General features: G+C 42.8%; 2 protein-coding genes across 3 annotated transcripts in view; both read right to left on the bottom strand.

Annotated features, from left to right (window-relative positions):
• Positions 1-131: 131 nt before the first annotated feature.
• fam98b (family with sequence similarity 98 member B) lies at positions 132-3498 on the bottom strand. 2 transcript variants are annotated; one of them, XM_027011644.2, is made up of 8 exons: positions 3369-3498; positions 3010-3158; positions 2641-2766; positions 2379-2557; positions 2043-2123; positions 1629-1745; positions 1302-1469; positions 132-1104 (listed from the first exon to the last, which is right to left on the bottom strand). In XM_027011644.2, exons 1-8 carry the CDS (start codon positions 3404-3406, stop codon positions 820-822), a joined length of 1143 nt encoding a protein of 380 aa, XP_026867445.1. In that variant the 5' UTR covers positions 3407-3498; the 3' UTR covers positions 132-819. The 2 variants fall into 2 exon arrangements, with proteins under 2 accessions (XP_026867445.1, XP_026867446.1); XM_027011645.2 differs by having other exon boundaries at positions 2752-2766.
• Positions 3499-5854: 2356 nt separating this feature from the next.
• spred1 (sprouty related EVH1 domain containing 1) overlaps positions 5855-20417 on the bottom strand; it is a 29277-nt gene continuing 14714 nt past the window's right edge. The window contains exons 3-6 of the mRNA XM_027011629.2: positions 17298-17466; positions 15808-15854; positions 9831-9986; positions 5855-9707 (exon numbers count right to left, since the gene is read on the bottom strand). Of these exons, the coding sequence (XP_026867430.2) occupies positions 9057-9707; positions 9831-9986; positions 15808-15854; positions 17298-17466 (1023 nt within the window). The 3' untranslated portion in view covers positions 5855-9056. The remainder of the gene's footprint in view (positions 9708-9830; positions 9987-15807; positions 15855-17297; positions 17467-20417) is intronic.

Raw genomic sequence — 20417 nt, 5'->3', positions numbered from 1 at the left:
TTACACAGGGAGGTTGAGGGGGTTACACCCTTTAGGCGCTCAACTCGCTCAGTATTTTTTCAGGAAAATCTAGGACTAAAGCAGCGAATTATTTCTGGAATCAATACTTGATTGTATAAAAACACTTCCAATTTAGTTTAGTTTTTGTTTTATTTAGTACTGCCAGATTTTTAAGCAAAGAACATGTAAAAGATGTTTTACATTTTTTTCTGCTGGCTTTTTCTTTGACAAAACTGATACTTTCGTCAGAGTTACATTATCACTCTGAACAATAAACCAAAAAACAGTAAACCAAAACTGTCCCTTGCAGTGGTGTTAAGAGGCACTGTCTATACATGCACTTAATTAGTAACTGCCATACTTTTCCTGCAGGTATCTTGGTTAAACTAGACAAGAACTGCTGGACCCCTTGACTTGGATTAGTCACACAGTCACATTCAATTTACTCCCCATTCTGTCTCCCATAACGTATAATAATGTAGACATGTAACCTTATGGAAGGTCATGATTAATAACATTGTATTAACACTGATACATGTGCATGGATGGTGCTAGTCAGGGGCTGATTATATGAACCTTAATTTCATCATCTGCGTTAAAAAAAGGGCTGTTGTACTAAAAAAAAAAAAAAAAAAAAAAAAAAAAAAATTGTTCACAACGCATCCTTCAGTTTCGCCACATCTACACAATGAGGATTAAAAAAACAAAAACAACAACAAAAACCCAGAAAGGTGCTGGATTCATGTTGATGATCCAACTCATTACACAATATGCACATCCACTGTGCTTAATCATTTAACTAAAATAAACAAAAACACATCATCGATAATATCCCCCCTTACCACCTTTCCCCCACTGACCTCGTCCGCCACCTCCACCTTGGCCCCATCCACCTTTTGACCCACCTCCACCATATCCCCCGCCATATCCCCCACCTCTGCCGTACCTCCCTCCCCCTCCATATCCCCCACCCCCATATCCACCCCCTCTGGATCCTCCACGTCCTCCTCCATCCTGTCTCTTCTGCCAAGGGGGCATCTCTGGAGGGGGAGGACCTATCTCTGAAGGTCTTCCACCCCGATCAGGAACCCTTCCCATCAGCACCTAGGCAGCATGTCACAAAAATAAAAGCCCTTAACAAAATGATGGTTACAGTGATGCTATGGGACTGTTCAACACACAGAAATGAATAATTATACACACTGATAACGATGGCAAGCCTGTGAACTCAGCCTAATGAATTGCAAATATTTATTAAGATGAGCCTACTTTAAAGAGAGTCACATGCAAACCCCACTCACTCTGTTCACAGCGCAGGTGGTCTTCTCTCTGCTGGAGCCACTGCTAGTCTTCACCATGTTGCAGATGTCCTCTCTTGCTGCCAGGAGGTGAGCCAGGCTTACTGATGACTTTAATGTCAGTGAGTGTCTCTTTGGCTGATAGGCCTTGGCCATAGCATCAATTTTCTCCTAGTGAAAAAGAATGAGACCACGGTTAATTGCTTTGCATGAGCACAATGCATATATATCCTCTGACCCTTGCATTCACAATTAACTGATTAACCAAGGCCTTGGAAACATCACTGATGTACAAACAAAAGAATTGTGGAAAGCTGCAGCTGAACATGCCTTCGCTCTGTCAGTCCAGCTGAAAGACTGCACGGTGACATCGAGCCGTTTGGCCAGCATGCGCCGACGACATGCGTAGTCTGCAGAAAGAACATGATTTATCTTCTCCAGATGCCGCTGAGAATACAAACAAGTCAATGATTAGAGAAAACACTGACACGAAACTAGGGTACATTTTACAAAATACACATATACATAACCAAGAACATAAAGATCAGAAACAACAACACTGCTAATGTAGATTACAAACAGAGAACTGGAAATGTGCATATTCTGCCCAAGGTTGTAAGGTTCATGTGAGCTGTGCATATGCATAGATGTGCATCATTTCTGTGTTTGATCTTCAAAATGTAACATATAGATTCATAGAGTATTACAGACTAAATATGCTGAGTTCTTGTTGGCATTGCTTACCCACTGCTCACTGGTGAGGGATTGCTTTAAAACAGGCTTTCCGACATGCCTCTCTGGAAATTTCTTGAGCAAAACATTTACCTACAGTAAGTAGTAAAACAAAGCATTTAGCCAGAAACAAATTCCAGAACTCATGGCAGTCAGTTTATATGAAAGAGCCCTGAATTAAGAGGTTAGATTACAGTATGTTCACACTTTAAAGTTCAGAAGGTTAAGCTCAAGATGTAAAAGTGAATGTCATATGCACCAGGGAGCTCCTTAAAACATAATCTGTTCTTCAAAATTATATAATACAGAAATTGTTTCAAATGACAGAGACATCTGCAGTAAACTAACTTGGTTTTCTATGGATGAAAATAACTCTGATGGTCGCTGTTCATCTGGCTTGGTCAAATTCAGTGTTTTGCAGATTGCTTGGAGATCTTGAAGAGGCGTTATCTGTTTCTTAACTGTTCTGTCAGTTACTGTCTTGCTTGCCATGATCTGTGCAGCCTGAAGTTCAGATACTAGAAACACTACAAATACAATAAAAACACTGATCAGTGATAGCATTTAAATTATAATTAGATGTTAGTCATATATGAGTAATAAAACTTACAAATAATTTTTAGGTGGTCGTTTTTGTTTAGTTCTCCTTTTATTAAGCCTGAAACAAGTCCTTTATAAGGACAAGACATCTCTTTAAGAAGTTTGCTCAATTCAAACATACCCCTCTCAGGATCGTCTGTGAAAACATAATTTCAGCAATGAATGAGCAGTATCTAAGCTTCAAAATACAATCGCAGACAACCCAAATAGTAAGAAATACAGAAAAGACCGAACTTGACATATATTTTGCATTCTTCATATCTACGTTCATAATGTGATCACTCTACCACTATAACGTAGACAAAATTCTTGAACAGCCATTGGACTCTGTAAAGGTAAATATTCTGGGTTAGCACAATGCTGTAAATGTAAAGACTACCTGATGTTCCCGATCTCTGATTCCCGATATCACAGTGGTGGTTCAGTTTGGTTGACAGCCATGCACACATATTTGCATATTCCTGCGAGGAACATCCGTGTTCACATGCCGCTGAAAGTGCGTTCTCGTTAACGAGGACCCCGCCGTATCTGCGAAATATGCACAAAAAGCTTTACATCAGCAGTAGTGAAGTCAACCGTAAAACCAACCTTTAACCTGCTCAGGAACACATCCACTACACGCCTGCACAGCACACAACACAACTAACGCTAATGAAGCTAGCTACATTGCTGGCTAATATGCCAGCTAGTTATCAACTAAATACAAAAATACTGGCTAAAATGATTGCTTTCGCTTACCCGACTTGCTCCAGGGCATCAAGTATGTCACTTTCCATTGTTTAGAATAAAATACGAAACTGATGCAAATTCGAACCGACCTTCGAAAGCCAGATAAGCTAGCTAGCTTCAGAGTCACAGCAAGCCTGCACGTCGACAATACATACGTAATGCAACATTAGCTACGCCTTGTTGTTCCAATTAAAATTAGTTCCTAGGTTCCTTGTTAAAAATGACATATTTTTGCTTCTTAGGCCTGAAGAGCCATCTACGCTCTTTCTAACACTGCACAAGCCGCAAATAATATTGATCAAAAATTATTTCTTTAGTTACTATTTGGTTTGCCTTGTGTTAAATAATTGTTTTGATGATCTGGACAATTAATCCACTACTGACAAGACTACTTATCAAATAATCACCCAAATACTTGAATTTCTAAACAATTTGTCAAATTATGATAACTCTTAGATACTTAATGGCAGAAACATATGGACATTTTCCACTTTAAGTATTTCAGTCCTTATAAAAAAGCCAACCACACAGTGAAGTGTTAGAGAAGGGTACATAGAATGTCATGGAACATAGAATGAAATTCCCAATAAGCCTGGGGGTAACAGTGTGCTTTTTGCAGCACTCACATAACATTAAAAAAGTTTTACATGAGGTAGTATGCCCTAAATTTTGAATGATCAGATTAATATAAATCCTATTCTGTACATATTACTGACCTATCTTGCTTCATGAGATTCCTTGACAGCACTTAGTCTCCCAAGTAATAAATACTTGCAAAAATAAATAATGGAATTTACTGAAGGACTGTTATTTATAACTGTCAGTATTTGTATGTATTTTCATATTTTAATTTGTGAGAAATACACAAAATATTTATTTATATGTATGAGAATGTTATACTACTCTCATCAGCCTGCTTTGAACTTGTCTTTCCTCCATCATGCAAGATGCAGACTAACTAGAGCAGGTTTTCACTATGTTAGCAATAATTACATGTTGTAGGGCAGAATGGTCACAGTCAGCAGCTGATAGCAAACCAAGTGATCTACAAATCTGGCCTATTCTTCAACAAATGTTAAATCCTGTTTTAAGTGTACACATGCAATCTCAGGATTTCTTACAATCATGTAGCAAATGGGTCTTTTTGAAGTGACAAATCTGAAGTTCCACTGTTTTGGTCTAAACAATGCAACATAAAAACCCCCCAAACAAATCCATGCATCAATGCATGAGATGAAAAATGCCATTCGCAACACTGAGGAATGCTGATAGGGGCATATACTATGAGTTTTCATCTTACAAGTAAATTATCAAAATGATTAAAGGAAAACCTGTATTTTCCACTGGTAACTGAGTAGCTCACCTGCATCTGCTGTGTACTCTGGTGTATGGTTAAGTGCATCAGTCCCAATTTGAATCAAAGGGTGTAACCCTGGGACAACACAGGACATGTTGCCGAAATCTGTGGAGCCTGTCAAAAGACCCCACTTAATTTAAAAAAAAAAAGGACAGCTCAGTTTTGGGTAATACACCAAAAATAAAGATTGTGATTCATAAAATACAGATATTCAATTTGTAAAAACAGTCTTCTCAAACAGTAAGACAAACAAAACCTTACCAGAAAAAGAGCTGTAGTCATGTTTGAACTCCATTCCTACAGATTTGCCATTATCTTCATAAAGTTTTCCCATAGTAGCATTATGAAGGATGTTGGAATAGTCTTTGTTTGTGAAGACTATTTCCACCTACATCAAGACCAAGTGACTATAAGAAAAAACAGTAACAATTTCAACAGAAATAGTCACACCAGTTTTTACTTTAATTCACTGATGTGAAATTCCCAATAAGCCTGGGGGTAACAGTGTGCTTTTTGCAGCATTCACATAACATTAAAAAGGTTTTACATGAGGTAGTATGCCATAAATTTTGAATGATCAGATTAATATAAATCCTATTCTGTACATATTACTGACCTATTTTGCTTGATGAGATTCCTTGACAACACTTAGTCTCCCAAGTAATTTCTTTCCCATTACTAGGAAATGCATCTCCTCACCTTAAAAACAGCTCCAATCCTGGTAGCCTAGGTTTCCATCAATGTCCTGAGAATTCAGAGTTTGAATTCTGTTGAATTCAATTTTGAATTCACAGATGAACCCTAAAGCTGCCATTCTGGAACATCAGAGTACCAGTGTTGTATTCCACTTGGACACGAAGCACAAAAAGTCAATGTGGGGTTGTCCCAAACTGCTCTACATACATATTGATTAAAAATAGGAAGCACAACCAAATCAACTTATTAACACGGAAAAATAAGGTGCTGCTTCTGGTGGATGTGAATTCCTTTGTCCAGAAGGCTTATTTGCTTTTAGTAAATATACTTGCTTAATTTCAATTATTTTAAGAATTATTAAAACATTGAGAAAAAATGTATTAATTTTTTTAACAAACAAAATTGCTTTCTATTACCCCCCCCAAACACAAATGCACAAGTCTACATTAAAACTCACCTTTTATTATGGTAATGTTATTTTATATGTCAAATTACAAGTGTATGATGTAACATAAAAACAGTTACAAACATTTGTATGCATATTTACATTATATATTTATGAAACGTAACAAGCTACATCCGTATAAAGAAAATACAACTATGACGTGAGTTACTGAACTATAAATATTACATCATATACTTGGTATTTTCAAACCATGATACAAATACCTAGACATGTATAAACCAATACAACCATAGCAAGAGCTGTTAAGTTTTGGATGAAAATTATGATGGACGTGAGGCACTTTTTCGAGGTTGTCAGTGGGTGAAGCAAATGGCACTAAAACTTAGAGATGCAGATAAAGAAACAGGCAGTGTTCATAGTGGAATCATCAGAGTACCATTTATACTGCAATTACCATAACACAAATGTTTTCACAACTCAGAACTAATCACATGAGCTTTACACCAAGTGCCATATAAAGGAAAAGCCTAGCTACATATCAGTGCACCAAAGCATTGGAGAATTCCAAAGAAACCACTGAACTGCTGTGAAATTATCTGTTTTTTTTTTTGTTGTTGTTGTTGTTTTTTTTTATATCACACCGAAATGACATTTACATATGCATTTTTCTAAACTGCAAAGCATGTTAATCTTTTATGCATTCCAGAGTTATGCACAATGTCCAAAAATAAAAAAAAAAAGACTAGCAGCAAGTGGTAAAAACAGAACAGATAAATGCTAAGTTAATGGCAAAGTGGAAGGAAGGCAAGAAAGACAGCTTGCATAATAAATACAGCACATCACATGTGGTGGCACTGTGCTGGTTAATGCAGAATGAAACTAGGTCTTACAGAATTTGTCTATAATAGAACTGTATGAATGTAGCCTATCCTACAATTTGCTTCTCAGCCAGCAAGTTTTGTTAAGGTTTATCAAACCTTGGTTCAGCTTGCAATATAAAAAGTAATCCAATTACAATATGAGATTTATGAAATAAGTTTCAACAATTAAATTGGGTGTATTAAAAAACAAACAAAAATGAAACAACTGTGACCAATATACTAAAGAACTATGTTTTAACAGTCATCCGTAGCTGAATTTTATTCCTCTCAATGCAAAATTAGTGATTGTTTCTAGCAGCTTCATATGACAAAACATTTTAAAAGAGGAGTGCCACTACTGTACCGCATTCAGTTTCTAGCCTTTTTGCAATACAAAACTAGAGAGAACCTCTATTAAAAGCTCAATCATTTTCATCATGTACTCCCTCTACTTTCAATGTGAAATAATACTAAAAGGTGACCTATGTACATAATGCTGTCAATTCAAGCTATAATATATGCTGACAGCGGTGATAAATACAACTCTTAAAAATTTGAATGGGATTATTACTGTTGCTTAAATATAGTGTTACTTATTTACATATGCTTTTGAGTTTGGTAGCAAGATTAACATCTATATTAAAGTGTCATGTCACTGACTTGTATGAAGAGGTCTATGTTTCTCATGGAGATAGTTGCATAGAAAGTAAACTGTGTTGATGTAAAGAGCACAGAGAACTCAGAAAGACCTTTTTTGGAAAAACTGACACAGACCTCAAAACAATGGGGCATCTCTCCTGCTAACATTCATTTGGGTGATACTTAAAAACTTAGTTAGCTAGTGCTGCTTTTTTTATGTAGTGCTGCTGTTTCTTTTAACCCAAATGATAATTGCTTGCACGATTTCTGCAACAATGCCATGCGAATCCAACTGATAAATCTTTGACATGCATGCAGTTTATAATGTTGAGACTCACTTTTTTAAACCTCGTCGTGAATTGCAGAAATAATGAAAGGAAATGCCTTGGTGTGCATAAAGTTTCTGTGTGTTTAACTGCAGGTTTGTATGGGCTCTTCTTTGCACTGGCACCAAAAATTAAGTTATGTTGATAACCTCTTAAAACAATGACAGAAAAACACAGACTAGATACTATATGGAATACAAAAGGAACATCTGGAGATGGAGCTCTAACCAAAGCTTGGAAACGAGTGCTTTTATAAGGGTTAGGGTTTGTAGGAGTGAACTCAAATTTAGTTATCCTTAATACAACACAAGTGCCTTGCTCGGTCATGGAAACTAGACATGCTTTTAACAATCACAACAGTGCCTAAAAGTACCAAACAATTACTTGCTGGTTGAGCACAATTTCAGCTTCAGGACAATTAAGCTGAAAGGAACCCAGTTTCACTCTGGTAAACAGGAAATTATATTGAAAATGAGCATTCCTGGAATCATGACTAATCGGTTACACCATTGATGCTCATGTGGAAATAGAAGGAATGACTGGGGCTAGATGATACCATTTCACAGCTGTCCACTAACACTCTATGCTGGAATGCACTGATGTGGGCCACATCATTTAGGAAATTACACATGGATGTCTTTTAAACATTAGCACAATTCATAATAAAGGCTATATGTCAAACTACCATTTCAAAAGAAATGACATGACTGTCTTTTACAAAACAATGAAAAAGAAAGGAGGAAAACACACCCATCACAGTAAACAATCTGTACTCCTAAAACTTGTTCAAGGTGGTTTTTTGTTTATGTACCATTACAATTCATGAGGGTTACCTTTCATGGGAGAACACACATCTAGTGCACTTTTTTTGTCTAATAATTACACAGTCAGCGAATGTTTGAGTCAAAAGAAAAGGCCACTTTTACCCTACTGCAAATTCACAAAAAGCAAGAAAAATATCCCTTTTAGCATAACCATACAGCAGATCTTCTGTATGCACAATTGTTTTGTTCTGTTTGTTATACTTTTGATCTCTGTACAAAAGACAATTTTCCTTCACAAAGGTTACACATTATCTGTAATGAAAGTCTGATATGGTGACTTGCTTTTTTATGTTGAGTAATTTTTTCCCTCTTTTTTGGTCTTTTTTTTTGCATGTTTGTGAGTGTTTCGTGATCTCTCAGAGTTCATTTGTGTGAACGCCTTTCCTCGCATTGGGAGCTCTGTGGTGCGGCCCCCGAGAACCCGAGAGGCCCGGCGGCTCAGCCTATGCTGCTCTCAGCAAATCAAACCTCCGAAGCCTCCAGCGGCGCGGTGCCTCGCCCGTCTCGGGGCGGCTGGAAAAATAAAGACGATGCCGGCGGCGCTTCCTTCCCCACGTGGCCGTGAGGTGCTTTAGGCGTGGGTGGGGCCTCAGCCGGCAGCCTTGTGCTTGCCGCCACAGCAATGGCAGGCTTCGCCGCAGTGGTGACAGGCTCGCAGCGGCGGGTAGCAGCACATACACGGCGCCACCAGCGACAGGCCCAGCAGGGCCAGCCAGCGCAGACAGAACTGCTCCTCGCTGGCGTCACAGGAGCAGGGGTCCGAGAAGTCGCCCTCTGAGTCGGACATGCAGTGGTAGAGCATGCTCTCGGCGCACAGCATGCAGCTGACCTTGTAGATGCACTGTTTGATGGGGTCAGGTGCGTCCTGGCACTGACCCCGCCAGTTGTCCTCGTGGTTGAACATCTCACGGCAGTAGATGCAGCGTGAGCGTTCGCCGTCCTCCCGCCGCCGAGACTTCTTGGGCTTAAGCAGTGGCGACGGTTGCTGGGTCTTGATGGAGTCCTTGCCACCGGCGTGCGCCTCTGTCCCGTCTGGGAACAGATACTCAGCTTTCTTGCCGTCCAGCTTGGAGAAGGCGGCGGAGAAGTCACCGTCGTCCCGCTCGGTCTCCTGCTTCCACAGGACAGGATGTCGGTAGTCTTCATAGCCCCGGATGAGAACGTCCTTGCGGGGGTTTATGCGCACAATCTCCTCATCGTCCATGTGAAAGCTCACATGTCGCGCTGAGTTGAAAGAGCCCTGCGGAAGTGGGGAAGCACACAAAATGTTCAGAGCCCCGTGTGGGGCTTCACCACGTACCACGCCAGAGCCGTAATGGCAAATCAGGCATGAGGGAGAAGTGTTGGAGAGGTGGTGACCGACCTGGGGGGGCAGGTAGCGGCGATTGGGGATGGGGAACTCATCGAAAGGCTGGGCACGCACGTAACAGCCATGGAAAGGTTCAGTGGACACCACTCCGCCATGGGGTGAAAAAGGTTCTCTCATGGGCGTGCAGATGGAGGGTGGATCCTGGTTAACCTGACAAGGGAAGAAACAGAACAGCCCCTCAGTTATAATCTGCTTTCCTAGAGAGCATCAGAGTAAAATGTATACAATGTTACCATTATCCTACAAAAACGATAACATTACTATGCTTGAGAGTAGAGGCCAAAACTAAATTTTCGTGCTTTCTCTCTCCTTCCACCAGGTGGAGTCGAGTGTAAAGGAATAGTGCCAACATGGAAATGACTCAAACATCATTTGTCACTCATGTCATCCCTGCAAGCATTCCCAGGCACATTTTCATTGGTGCCGATTCTAGAAACACTGGCTTATCAAACACAGAGCTTCTTTTAATGGGCCACAGAGAAGAATTTGGAACCCTAACAGGAAGGTTTTCTTTCTTATCTTAAAATACCTTTTTTTTTTAAAGAACAAGATTTTGTTCTTTAAAGTTCAGAATGCATGGGTAAATTTATATATGTTACATTTAAACCCTTGTTATGCTGTGTAATTTTACATTTGGCAACGCTCACAAGACTGTCACTCAATATCCAGCAAACAGAAGAAAATGTTTCCGAGATGCAACATGTGGAATGAGTCAAGGATGCTGAAACACAGAACAGGCACAGAGCAGGGAGTGCCAGCAAGAATTTAGGCCTGATCACCTCGATGGCAGCATAGATGAAGGAAGCCTCTTTATATAAAAAAAAAACTCCCACAGGTGGGCAGTTATACAAGGCTTGGAACTGTATAACTAAATTATATGCAACACTCTCCCTCTCTCCCCCTCACTCTGCTCCCCCTCCCTCCCTCCTCCTCACTCTACCATCCCCAGTCCCTCCCACCCCCTCCCTCCCTCTCCCACTCCCCCTCCCTCTCCCTCCCTCCCTCCCTCCCTCCCTCTCCCTCTCCCACTCCCTCCCTCCCTCTCCCTCCCTCCCTCCCTCCCTCTCCCTCTCCCTCTCCCACTCCCTCCCTCCCTCCCTCCCTCCCTCTCCCACTCCCTCCCTCCCTCCCTCTCCCTCTCCCTCTCCCACTCCCTCCCTCCCCTCCCTCCCTCCCTCCCTCTCCCTCTCCCACTCCCTCCCTCCCCCTCCCTCCCTCCCTCCCCCTCCCTCTCCCTCTCCCACTCCCTCCCTCCCCTCCCTCCCTCCCTCCCCTCCCTCTCCCTCTCCCTCTCCCTCCCTCCCTCCCTCCCTCTCCCTCTCCCACTCCCTCCCTCCCTCCCTCCCTCCCCCTCCCTCCCTCCCTCTCCCACTCCCTCCCTCCCTCCCTCCCCCTCCCTCCCTCCCTCTCCCTCCCTCTCCCTCCCTCCCTCACCTTCACACATGTGGACACACAGCCACCCACCTGGGCAGGTGGGCAGTTATACAAGGCTTGGAACTGTATAACTAAATTATATGCAACACTCTCCCTCTCTCCCCCTCACTCTGCTCCCCCTCCCTCCCTCCTCCTCACTCTACCATCCCCAGTCCCTCCCACCCCCTCCCTCCCTCTCCCACTCCCCCCTCCCTCCCTCCCTCCCTCTCCCTCTCCCTCCCTCCCTCTCCCTCTCCCACTCTCTCCCACTCCCTCCCTCCCTCCCTCCCCCTCCCTCCCTCCCTCCCTCTCCCTCTCCCACTCCCTCCCTCCCTCCCTCCCTCTCCCTCTCCCTCTCCCACTCCCTCCCTCCCTCCCTCCCTCCCTCACCTTCACACGTGTGGACACACAGCCACCCACCTGCATGCCCACGTCCAGGATTTTCTCCCCTATGCATGTGGAGGAGGCAGCTGGAACCAGTTAATAAGTGTGTAGTGTAAAGGAGCCCAGGCCAGTGTTTGAGCGCTGGTAAATCAGTGCAGTGTGTAAAGGAATCCAGGCCAGTGTTTGAGCACTGGTTAATCAGTGCAGTGTGTAAAGGAATCCAGGCCAGTGTTTGAGCACTGGTTAATCAGTGCAGTGTGTAAAGGAATCCAGGCCAGTGTTTGAGCACTGGTTAATCAGTGCAGTGTGTAAAGGAGCCCAGGCCAGTGTTTGAGCGCTGGTAAATCAGTGCAGTGTGTAAAGGAATCCAGGCCAGTGTTTGAGCATTGGTTAATCAGTGCAGTGTGTAAAGGAATCCAGGCCAGTGTTTGAGCACTGGTAAATCAGTGCAGTGTGTAAAGGAGCCCAGGCCAGTGTTTGAGCACTGGTTAATCAGTGCAGTGTGTAAAGGAGCCCAGGCCAGTGTTTAAGCGCTGGTTAATCAATGCAGTGTGTAAAGGAGCCCAGGCCAGTGTTTGAGCGCTGGTAAATCTGTGCAGTGTGTAAAGGACCCCAGGCCAGTGTTTAAGCACTGGTTAATCGATGCAGTGTGTAAAGGAGCCCAGGCCAGTGTTTGAGCACTGGTAAATCAGTGCAGTGTGTAAAGGAGCCCAGGCCAGTGTTTGAGCGTTGGTTAATCAGTGCAGTGTGTAAAGGAGCCCAGGCCAGTGTTTGAGCGTTGGTTAATCAGTGCAGTGTGTAAAGGAGCCCAGGCCAGTGTTTGAGCGTTGGTTAATCAGTGCAGTGTGTAAAGGAGCCCAGGCCAGTGTTTGAGCGTTGGTTAATCAGTGCAGTGTGTAAAGGAGCCCAGGCCAGTGTTTGAGCGTTGGTTAATCAGTGCAGTGTGTAAAGGAGCCCAGGCCAGTGTTTGAGCGCTGGTAAATCTGTGCATTGTGTAAAGGACCCCAGGCCAGTGTTTAAGCACTGGTTAATCGATGCAGTGTGTAAAGGAGCCCAGGCCAGTGTTTGAGCACTGGTAAATCAGTGCAGTGTGTAAAGGAGCCCAGGCCAGTGTTTGAGCACTGGTTAATCAGTGCAGTGTGTAAAGGAATCCAGGCCAGTGTTTGAGCGTTGGTTAATCAGTGCAGTGTGTAAAGGAGCCCAGGCCAGTGTTTGAGCGCTGGTAAATCAGTGCAGTGTGTAAAGGAGCCCAGGCCAGTGTTTTACGGCACAGCACATATCTGGTTTGCTCTCAGCTGCTGCTACAATAATTACTGTCCTGTGGTTGCTAAGAGATGCTTCCTTTGACTTTTTTTTTTCTTTCCCTCTCCCTCTCTTTTTCTTCTTTTTCCCCCTGACGCACAAGTAAAAGAGGGTGCACACACACACACACACACACACACTCACACAAACACACTCACTCACTCACTCACTCACACACTCACACACTCACACACACACACACACACACACACACACACACACACACACTCACACACGTTCAGACAGCATGAAGGCCAAAATGGGAGTGAAGAGAGAGATGGAGAGCAGAAAATGGTGCAGGCATGTGTATGTGTGAGCGAGCGAGTGCACAGGCAGCAGCTCGACTGCGGGAATGTCATAAACCAGTCCCAGCTGGAGAAACGTAGGCCAGAACTTAAAAAGCCAGATGACAGCTGTGTGTGTGTGTGTGTGTGTGTGTGTGTGTGCGTGCTTGCAGGCGAGTGTGTGTGTCGGGTGGGAGGAAGGGAGGAGAGTTAAGCAGTCGAAATGAGAACCAGACTCGGAGCTCCTTTTAAAGCCCTCACTGCAGAGCAGCCGGATCCCGAGCAAACGTAGGGGCAAATCTAGTTGTGATCTGCCCACCGAGGTCTGTGGGAGATAAGCACAGCAAAAGAGCCCCCTCTCTCTCACTCCTTACCTCCATCACTCTCTCTTTCTTTTCTTCTGCAGGACTCAAAACCTCTAACGAAAACCACATCCCTGCAGGCTGCCTTCCTCAGAAGGTCTCCATATTAATTTGGAAGGTGTTTATATGGGTCTGCTTATAAGCAGACTTATTATCAAACACAAAGTCACACAAAATATCGCCCACTCTTGAGGTCCCACCTATTCTTGAAACCATAAAACAGCTGGAGGGCTTTGCCTCAAAGTACATCTTTTAATAGTCTTGAAGTGAAAAAGTAAAGTATAGACCGATGAAAAATATTTAAATAATCATTCCCAGCTAAAATATCTGCTGCTCTACAAGAATATACTGACAATAATATTAGCAATTATAATATAAAGACAAATTGCCCCATTTAAATTTTTATAAAGAGAAAATTTACTCAATGACATTTGGCAAGAGCAAGATTATTGCCTCACCACAAGATGATTTTCCTGTACACAACTTCCTTACTTGAGGGAGGGAGAGGAGACTGCAAACAAATTCTTGGCTCAAGCTAACATGGCTGCAATCACACCAGGAAAGTGTACTCAATTCCCAGCAGCCAAATCTTAAAGCATTTCCATCAAAACAAGAGAGCAATTAATCTTATCTGTGCTCTCTGTATTCTGGAAGAGCATACCAAGTTTTGCAATTATTTCTCCTTAAGTAGCACATCAAACATTGAGACATGTTTTCAAAAGACTCTGAGGCAAACTAGAAATCAAGCAAGAAAAGGCAAGATCTGTTAAATATAGATAGAAAAAAAAATTTCAGTGAGAGACACATTACAGAAAAGCCACCCATTACAGAAAAGCCACCTGCTAGACCAGTAGGTTGGTGCTTTGATAAATGTGTAAGAAACACTAACCAAAGTGAACTTGTTTTGAATGTTTCCGTGTTGCTGTGGAGGCTGCGAGCTAGCCGCTCCACTGTGGAGTGTGAGTGACTAAGTGTTGTGCTGTGTCCTGTGTCTGTAACCCTAGCACTCGCCTAGCGAATCACCATGGCTACATCCTCAGTGGCTCACTGCATCCCTCCTCTCCTCCCCTGCCGCCTAGCAACAGCAGTGTCATTGGACCTGAAGCGTCACCAAGCTCAGGTACTCAGAGCAGGATTCACACGGTTCAGGTCTTTTCTCTATGAATGGATCTGATTTCCTGAATGGTGAATGATGGTGACACAGCAAATTGCCAAAATGTGCAAACACACTTGTAGAATGTTCAAAATCGCTAACAGATCAAATAAAATATTAAAATCCAAATCCTAAAATTGTAAATTTCCTTACTGTGTTTTAAAGAGATGCTGGAAAGCTTGTGGTTCATTCCAGAACTCTGCTCTGCACTGCTTCAAGCATAACTGCCTGTGGCAACAAATCTGTGATTAAGTTGCAAAGTATACATTGCCAATAGGGTTTTGAAAAAGATGAAGTCTCACCTTTAGCGAACTCTGAGCACAGAAAAAGATCACTCCTACAGGGCTGACTGCACTCTATTGGAGAACGTTTTGTAACAGCTGTTCAGTTTTAAGCATAGACAGTATTCTCTGATCATTTAAACAGCAAAGATCCACCATTTAAATACTTCTCTTAAAAGACTTTTTAAAGGATCCTCTCTTTCCATAACAAAACTCCACTAAACACATTCACTTTTTCTAACGGTTTAACCACAAAATGTGGAAAAAGTGAAACTTGAAAAAACAAATACATCAGTTTGTTAATCATCATTTGTTTCTTCAAGTGTATAAAATTACACAACTAACATTTCACTCTTCAGGACCAGCAAACTGAGCACTCATACGGTCAGAAGGAGCCAAAGATAACAGCTGTGCAGACCCAAAAGAAGCAAAATGGTTTTCTCCAACATGACACTCTGAGCTAGAGCCCCCATCTAGTCTATGAGGAAAGAAGGCACTAGAGAGAGCCGATTATGTCCACTTGGAGAGATCTCGTCACCACGCATTTGTGAAACTGAGTCACAGATCTGTTGACTGCTACAAGCTTCTGCCACACCAGGTGCCTGCTTTTCATTTCACGCAACATTTGCTAACGGAGGATGCTGTGTTCTTGATCAGACACTGGCCATGCCGAACGGACGCCAGATGGCACAGGGGCGTCAGGTGCTTGCCCTCCGCCATGTCTGAAATGCCCGCTCAGGTTACTTGGAAACGGCTACTGGGCAGGGTCTTTCTTTGGGTGTTGCCACTCACCTGCAGCCCATCTTCAGCCATGTCAGAGTCCCCGTACACCGGACAGCCTTCAGAGGAAGAGAAGAGTGGATAAAGTGAGTTCAGTACTCGGGCCTGGCAGGTCACTCCAATCCTGGACTAGACTGACATGGCTGAGCCCAGAGGAACACACTGCCAGCAGTTCCACAAGCAATTCCAAACATCAAACATTTTCAAAAGGACATGTTATACAGGTTTAATAGGAGTAGGGCAACTCTAAACACTCACATCATTCACATGCTAACATCTGAAATGACTATGTCCTATTAAAAGAGACAATGTCTTGGGGGGAAAAAAACCAAATGGCCAGACAGCACAGTAACGAAGGTGAGAAAGGGTTGGGGGCTCGTGCAGCTGTGGGGAAAGAACAGAGACTGTTGCAGGTGCGAGAAGTTAGAACAAATGTTTCTCTCCCTACTTAACCAGTTCTGAGAGGAGCACTCAAAACCTGCATTGTGATTGTCAGACAAAGGGAGACCAGCGGGTGGGGGGGGGGGGAGAGAGAGAGAGAGAGAGAGAGAGAGAGAGAGAGAGAGACGAAGAGAACGCAGCAGAGATCAGAATGGCTTTGAGCTTCCTACAGCTCAGCTCTGCCAGTGCCAGGCCAGAGTGCTGGATGAGCCATGTGCCCAGTTGCCATAGCAACAGAGCCCTGCATAGCCGACACACTGCGGTCCGGGCAGTGGAGCGATGCAGCAGGAATACAGAGGAACCTGTGCGAGGCGTTACGTAACGTGCCTGTGCACTACATCACAACAGTGGCCCGCCCCATCTGCTGAGTGTGCTCCGCTCCTGCTCATCTAGAATGTTCCACCTGAACTGGAGAGTGGTGCAGTTACTTACAAACACATGCCTTGAGCGGCAGTAATTAGTGTTCAGCTGATATGACAAGCCACTGTGCACTGGGCTTGGTGTGCTGGACACAGCTGTGTACAAGTGCAGGGTTCTGAAGGTTATGAAGCCTGGGCATCTTTCAGGCCCACTGAAGCCCTGGGTCAGCAGAGCTCTACAGCCCAGATGAAGAGGCCAGCATATAGTTCTGGGACACAGGGTCTGGAGTAATCTGCCTGCTCTGCATACTGCCTCTGATATTTGGTCCAAAATTCTCCTCCAGTCCAGCTCATGTTGCTCTCTCTCTGCTGTTCTGCCTGTACTTTAGGTGATTATATCAAACTAATCTAAAATAAAGCTCACAAGCTCACCACTTCAATCGGATAAACACTGGTTTGTAATACCTACTTGATCTCATTAACTCTGGCAAGCTAGAATTTTTTTTTTACATGGGCCCAATAGGCACACAGAAGCAGAGACAGAGAAACAAAGCTTTGGTTACTGTTAACAGACCTATGTCTCACTCTAGCTATTTTATTCAAATGTAGAGAGAAGTCTGAGAGAGCATTAGAGACAAGGTTGGAGAAGACCGAGAGTGCTTCAGGGAAGCCTGGCAGAGCGGTAGTGATGGCACATCCCACCTTGCTTTATGTCCTCCATGGCACGCCGTACCCCGCGGTCGAAGGCCCGGGCATCGGCCGGACTCTGGAACGTAAGCCCAAACTTCTTGTTGTCGATCCTCCAGTGGTGGAAGATGGGGTTGACTTTGTTATAGACCAGGTCCTTCTTTATGTTACATTCCAGCACAACCTGACAGGAATAAAAACAGTCAGAATGAGAAACTCCAAAGGGAATTAAATGAACACCAGCAAAAAACCTGTGCTTTCCTTAGGGTTGAAAATACAAACTGTTATAAGGAGTCATGTTAGTATTGTGTGAGGTGAGTGTGAGGATGGAAGTCACATATTTGTCCATCATTATATTTATTTAGGAAATATGCATTTTCTCTAGGCCTACATCTGGTGTATGCTCTTTGTCCCCAAGACAGAACTCATTCAGTCATGGAGAAGTGAGAGTGCTTAAAAGAAGTGCTTAAAAGAGCATTAATAATAAGGTCCTTTCACTGAGCTCCTGGCTTTCCTGTGAGCAGATGAAATGAAATGAGAGATACCCATTAGTCCCAAGGGTTTGAGTGCAAGAGGTGAGAAGGAAGGAGAGAGAGACAGAGAGAGGGGAAGGGACAGAGACATTGAGAAAACAAAACAAAAAAGTATAGAAGAATAGTACAGAGAGCATGGGGAATACATGACTCATAAATGGTCCTTTATACATGCAGCAAACAAACATAGTCCTAACTTACCTACCTCATAGTTTTCATCTTCACTGGCCGCTAAATGTTGCATTTCTCTATACTATAGGCTTACAATTGATGTCATGCTTGATATGTGTGGTGTGTTTCTGAACAGCAGGCAATAGAGCGTTTGCCCAGTCTCACAGCAGGACCAGGGGCTGAGACTATCAGAGCTGAGACTGAGTAGAGCTGCAGGGAGTCGGGTGACTGCAAACCAAGCAGAGTAAGCATGACCCTTATATGAGAGGTCACCATTCACCAGCCCATTCCTGCAGGAGTGGGACGGAATGGTGGGGCAGGGTGGGGTGCGGCGTGGGAGGAGCATAAAGGTGAGCGAAATGAGGATAAGCAAACAGTGGGGGAGGACACAAACATGGGAAGGCAGGCAGGAGAGCACGACATGAACCAAAGGCAAAGAGAGAGATGAAAGGAAGAGGAGCTTGGACAGAGACATGAATGGAATATTCCGGGTGGTGTGTGGCGTTCTCATGGTGGACCCAGTGCTGATTTGTGGCATGGGGGTGGGGGTTATCTGAGGATAGTCAGAGAAATAGAGAGGGAAAGAGACAGAGAGGGGAAAGAGAGAAAGAAAGGGAGACAGAGAACGAGAGAGAGTTTTGCTATCAGGGCTGGCTTTTTCTTCAGTAGTGTGTGTGCCAAAATATTAGAGATAAGATTATATTATTAGAAAATTATGTTATAAAAGAAAAATGACATTTTCAGAGAACAATGGTGCTCTGAGCATAGAGCTAATAAACTTAAATTGCTCATATATATATATATATATATATATATATAACACATTGAGAGGACAACAGTGCTTTAATAAACTTAAATTTCTCAAAAAAAAACCCTTTCATTCAAAACTTGAAAACCTGCTCTGCAATGTTATTTCCATTCAAAACTCGTACATGCAAAACACTTGGGCTCCATTCAAAACTTGAAAACTTACTCAGCAATGCTCTCTGCACTTGAAACTCTTGCATGTTGGCAAACTATGATTGCGTTCAGTTCAACAAATCTCTCTCATTTTACATATGCCTGATATAAAATACTGCAATGTTTGTGCCAAAACTCCAGCCAGTCACATGTGTTGTGGGGGTTCTTATTACTGAACCAATCATGACAGTTTTTTAAATGTTTGTTGCCTTGGTAGAGAGTTTATATGCTTGTAATCTTTTTGACATTTGCTAGCTAGCTAGCTATATGGCTATGTATTGAGGTGCTCGGGGGGGGGGATTTAGATTCGTTGTGCATGGCACAAATATTTATTCAGCATAGGTAATAACCATGTTAATAGGCAATATTTTCTTGGAGACACTTACACCGAGTTTTAATGTCAATGGCTTTTAACTGAATTGTAGGATGCCACAGAAGTTTCTAGTTGGGGACAGAGGAATCCACGTATTATGCACTTTTTTGGAGGTGACACAAGAACATAAATCGAATAGCCCCCCCATCTCAGTAATTTATGCCAAAAATCTCTTATCCCATAAGAATCAGTCATAAATTTTACAGACGGCCTGAAGTAAAATTACATTACTCCGCCACCCCAGCTAAAGTGAATCCCGTGTAAATATGGATTAAGAGAGGAGTTGATTCTCATAGCTGTGTTGAACGCTGGAGAAAAAATATGAATGTGTGCAGACCTTAGACATCTCGGAAGCAGCAAAGCTTGTAGGGTGTGCTTGTTTACTATAAATAAAACTACACTTCTTTTTAGACATAATCATAATCCTTCTCATTGTTCCTGTGCATGATCATCATATATATTGGTTAACACTATCAAGCACATCTTTATGAATGTTATAAATATAAGGGGAAAATCTCTTTGCTGCCAATTTTTTAAGCATCAGTCCATTTGGATAAGAAGTATAGGCATACTCTTAAAAAAAAACAAAAAACAAAAAACATTATGAGTAGGGGCCAAGTTAATCAATATCAATACTCAATATCCTGGACACCCTTGGATTAGATTAAGAAAACACACTTAAATAATTTGCATGATGACTTAATTAAAAACTCTCTTTACTGAAAGCCCATAGAACCACACTGAAACTTTCTTATTTAAGACCCATTAATAGAAGAAACAATGGATTGGAAAAGATGATCTTGCTTGGAACAGTTGAAAGTAATCCAGGAAGATCAGAAGAACCATTACAAAGACATTAAAACACCATCCATATGGTCACCAGAGTATTGATGTGACAGCACTTAATAAATAATGCTTTTTTCATATTTTAATGTAGAAGCAGAAACAGTAGAAATAGACTCATGTACATCCAAAGAGATGTTGTGACCAAATGTCTCCGATTCAGCCAGTGGATTAATGTACTCTAAAGTACAGCAAGTTGGTCCTGGGACAGAGGGCAGGGAATGCTGGGAACAACCACTCCTTCCTCCACATTTG

The sequence above is a fragment of the Electrophorus electricus genome, chromosome 13 (assembly GCF_013358815.1).
Source record: "Electrophorus electricus isolate fEleEle1 chromosome 13, fEleEle1.pri, whole genome shotgun sequence".
Classification (NCBI taxonomy): domain Eukaryota; kingdom Metazoa; phylum Chordata; class Actinopteri; order Gymnotiformes; family Gymnotidae; genus Electrophorus; species Electrophorus electricus.
The sequence above is the reverse complement of the archived record's forward strand: the minus strand, read 5'-3'. Positions and strand labels throughout refer to the sequence as shown.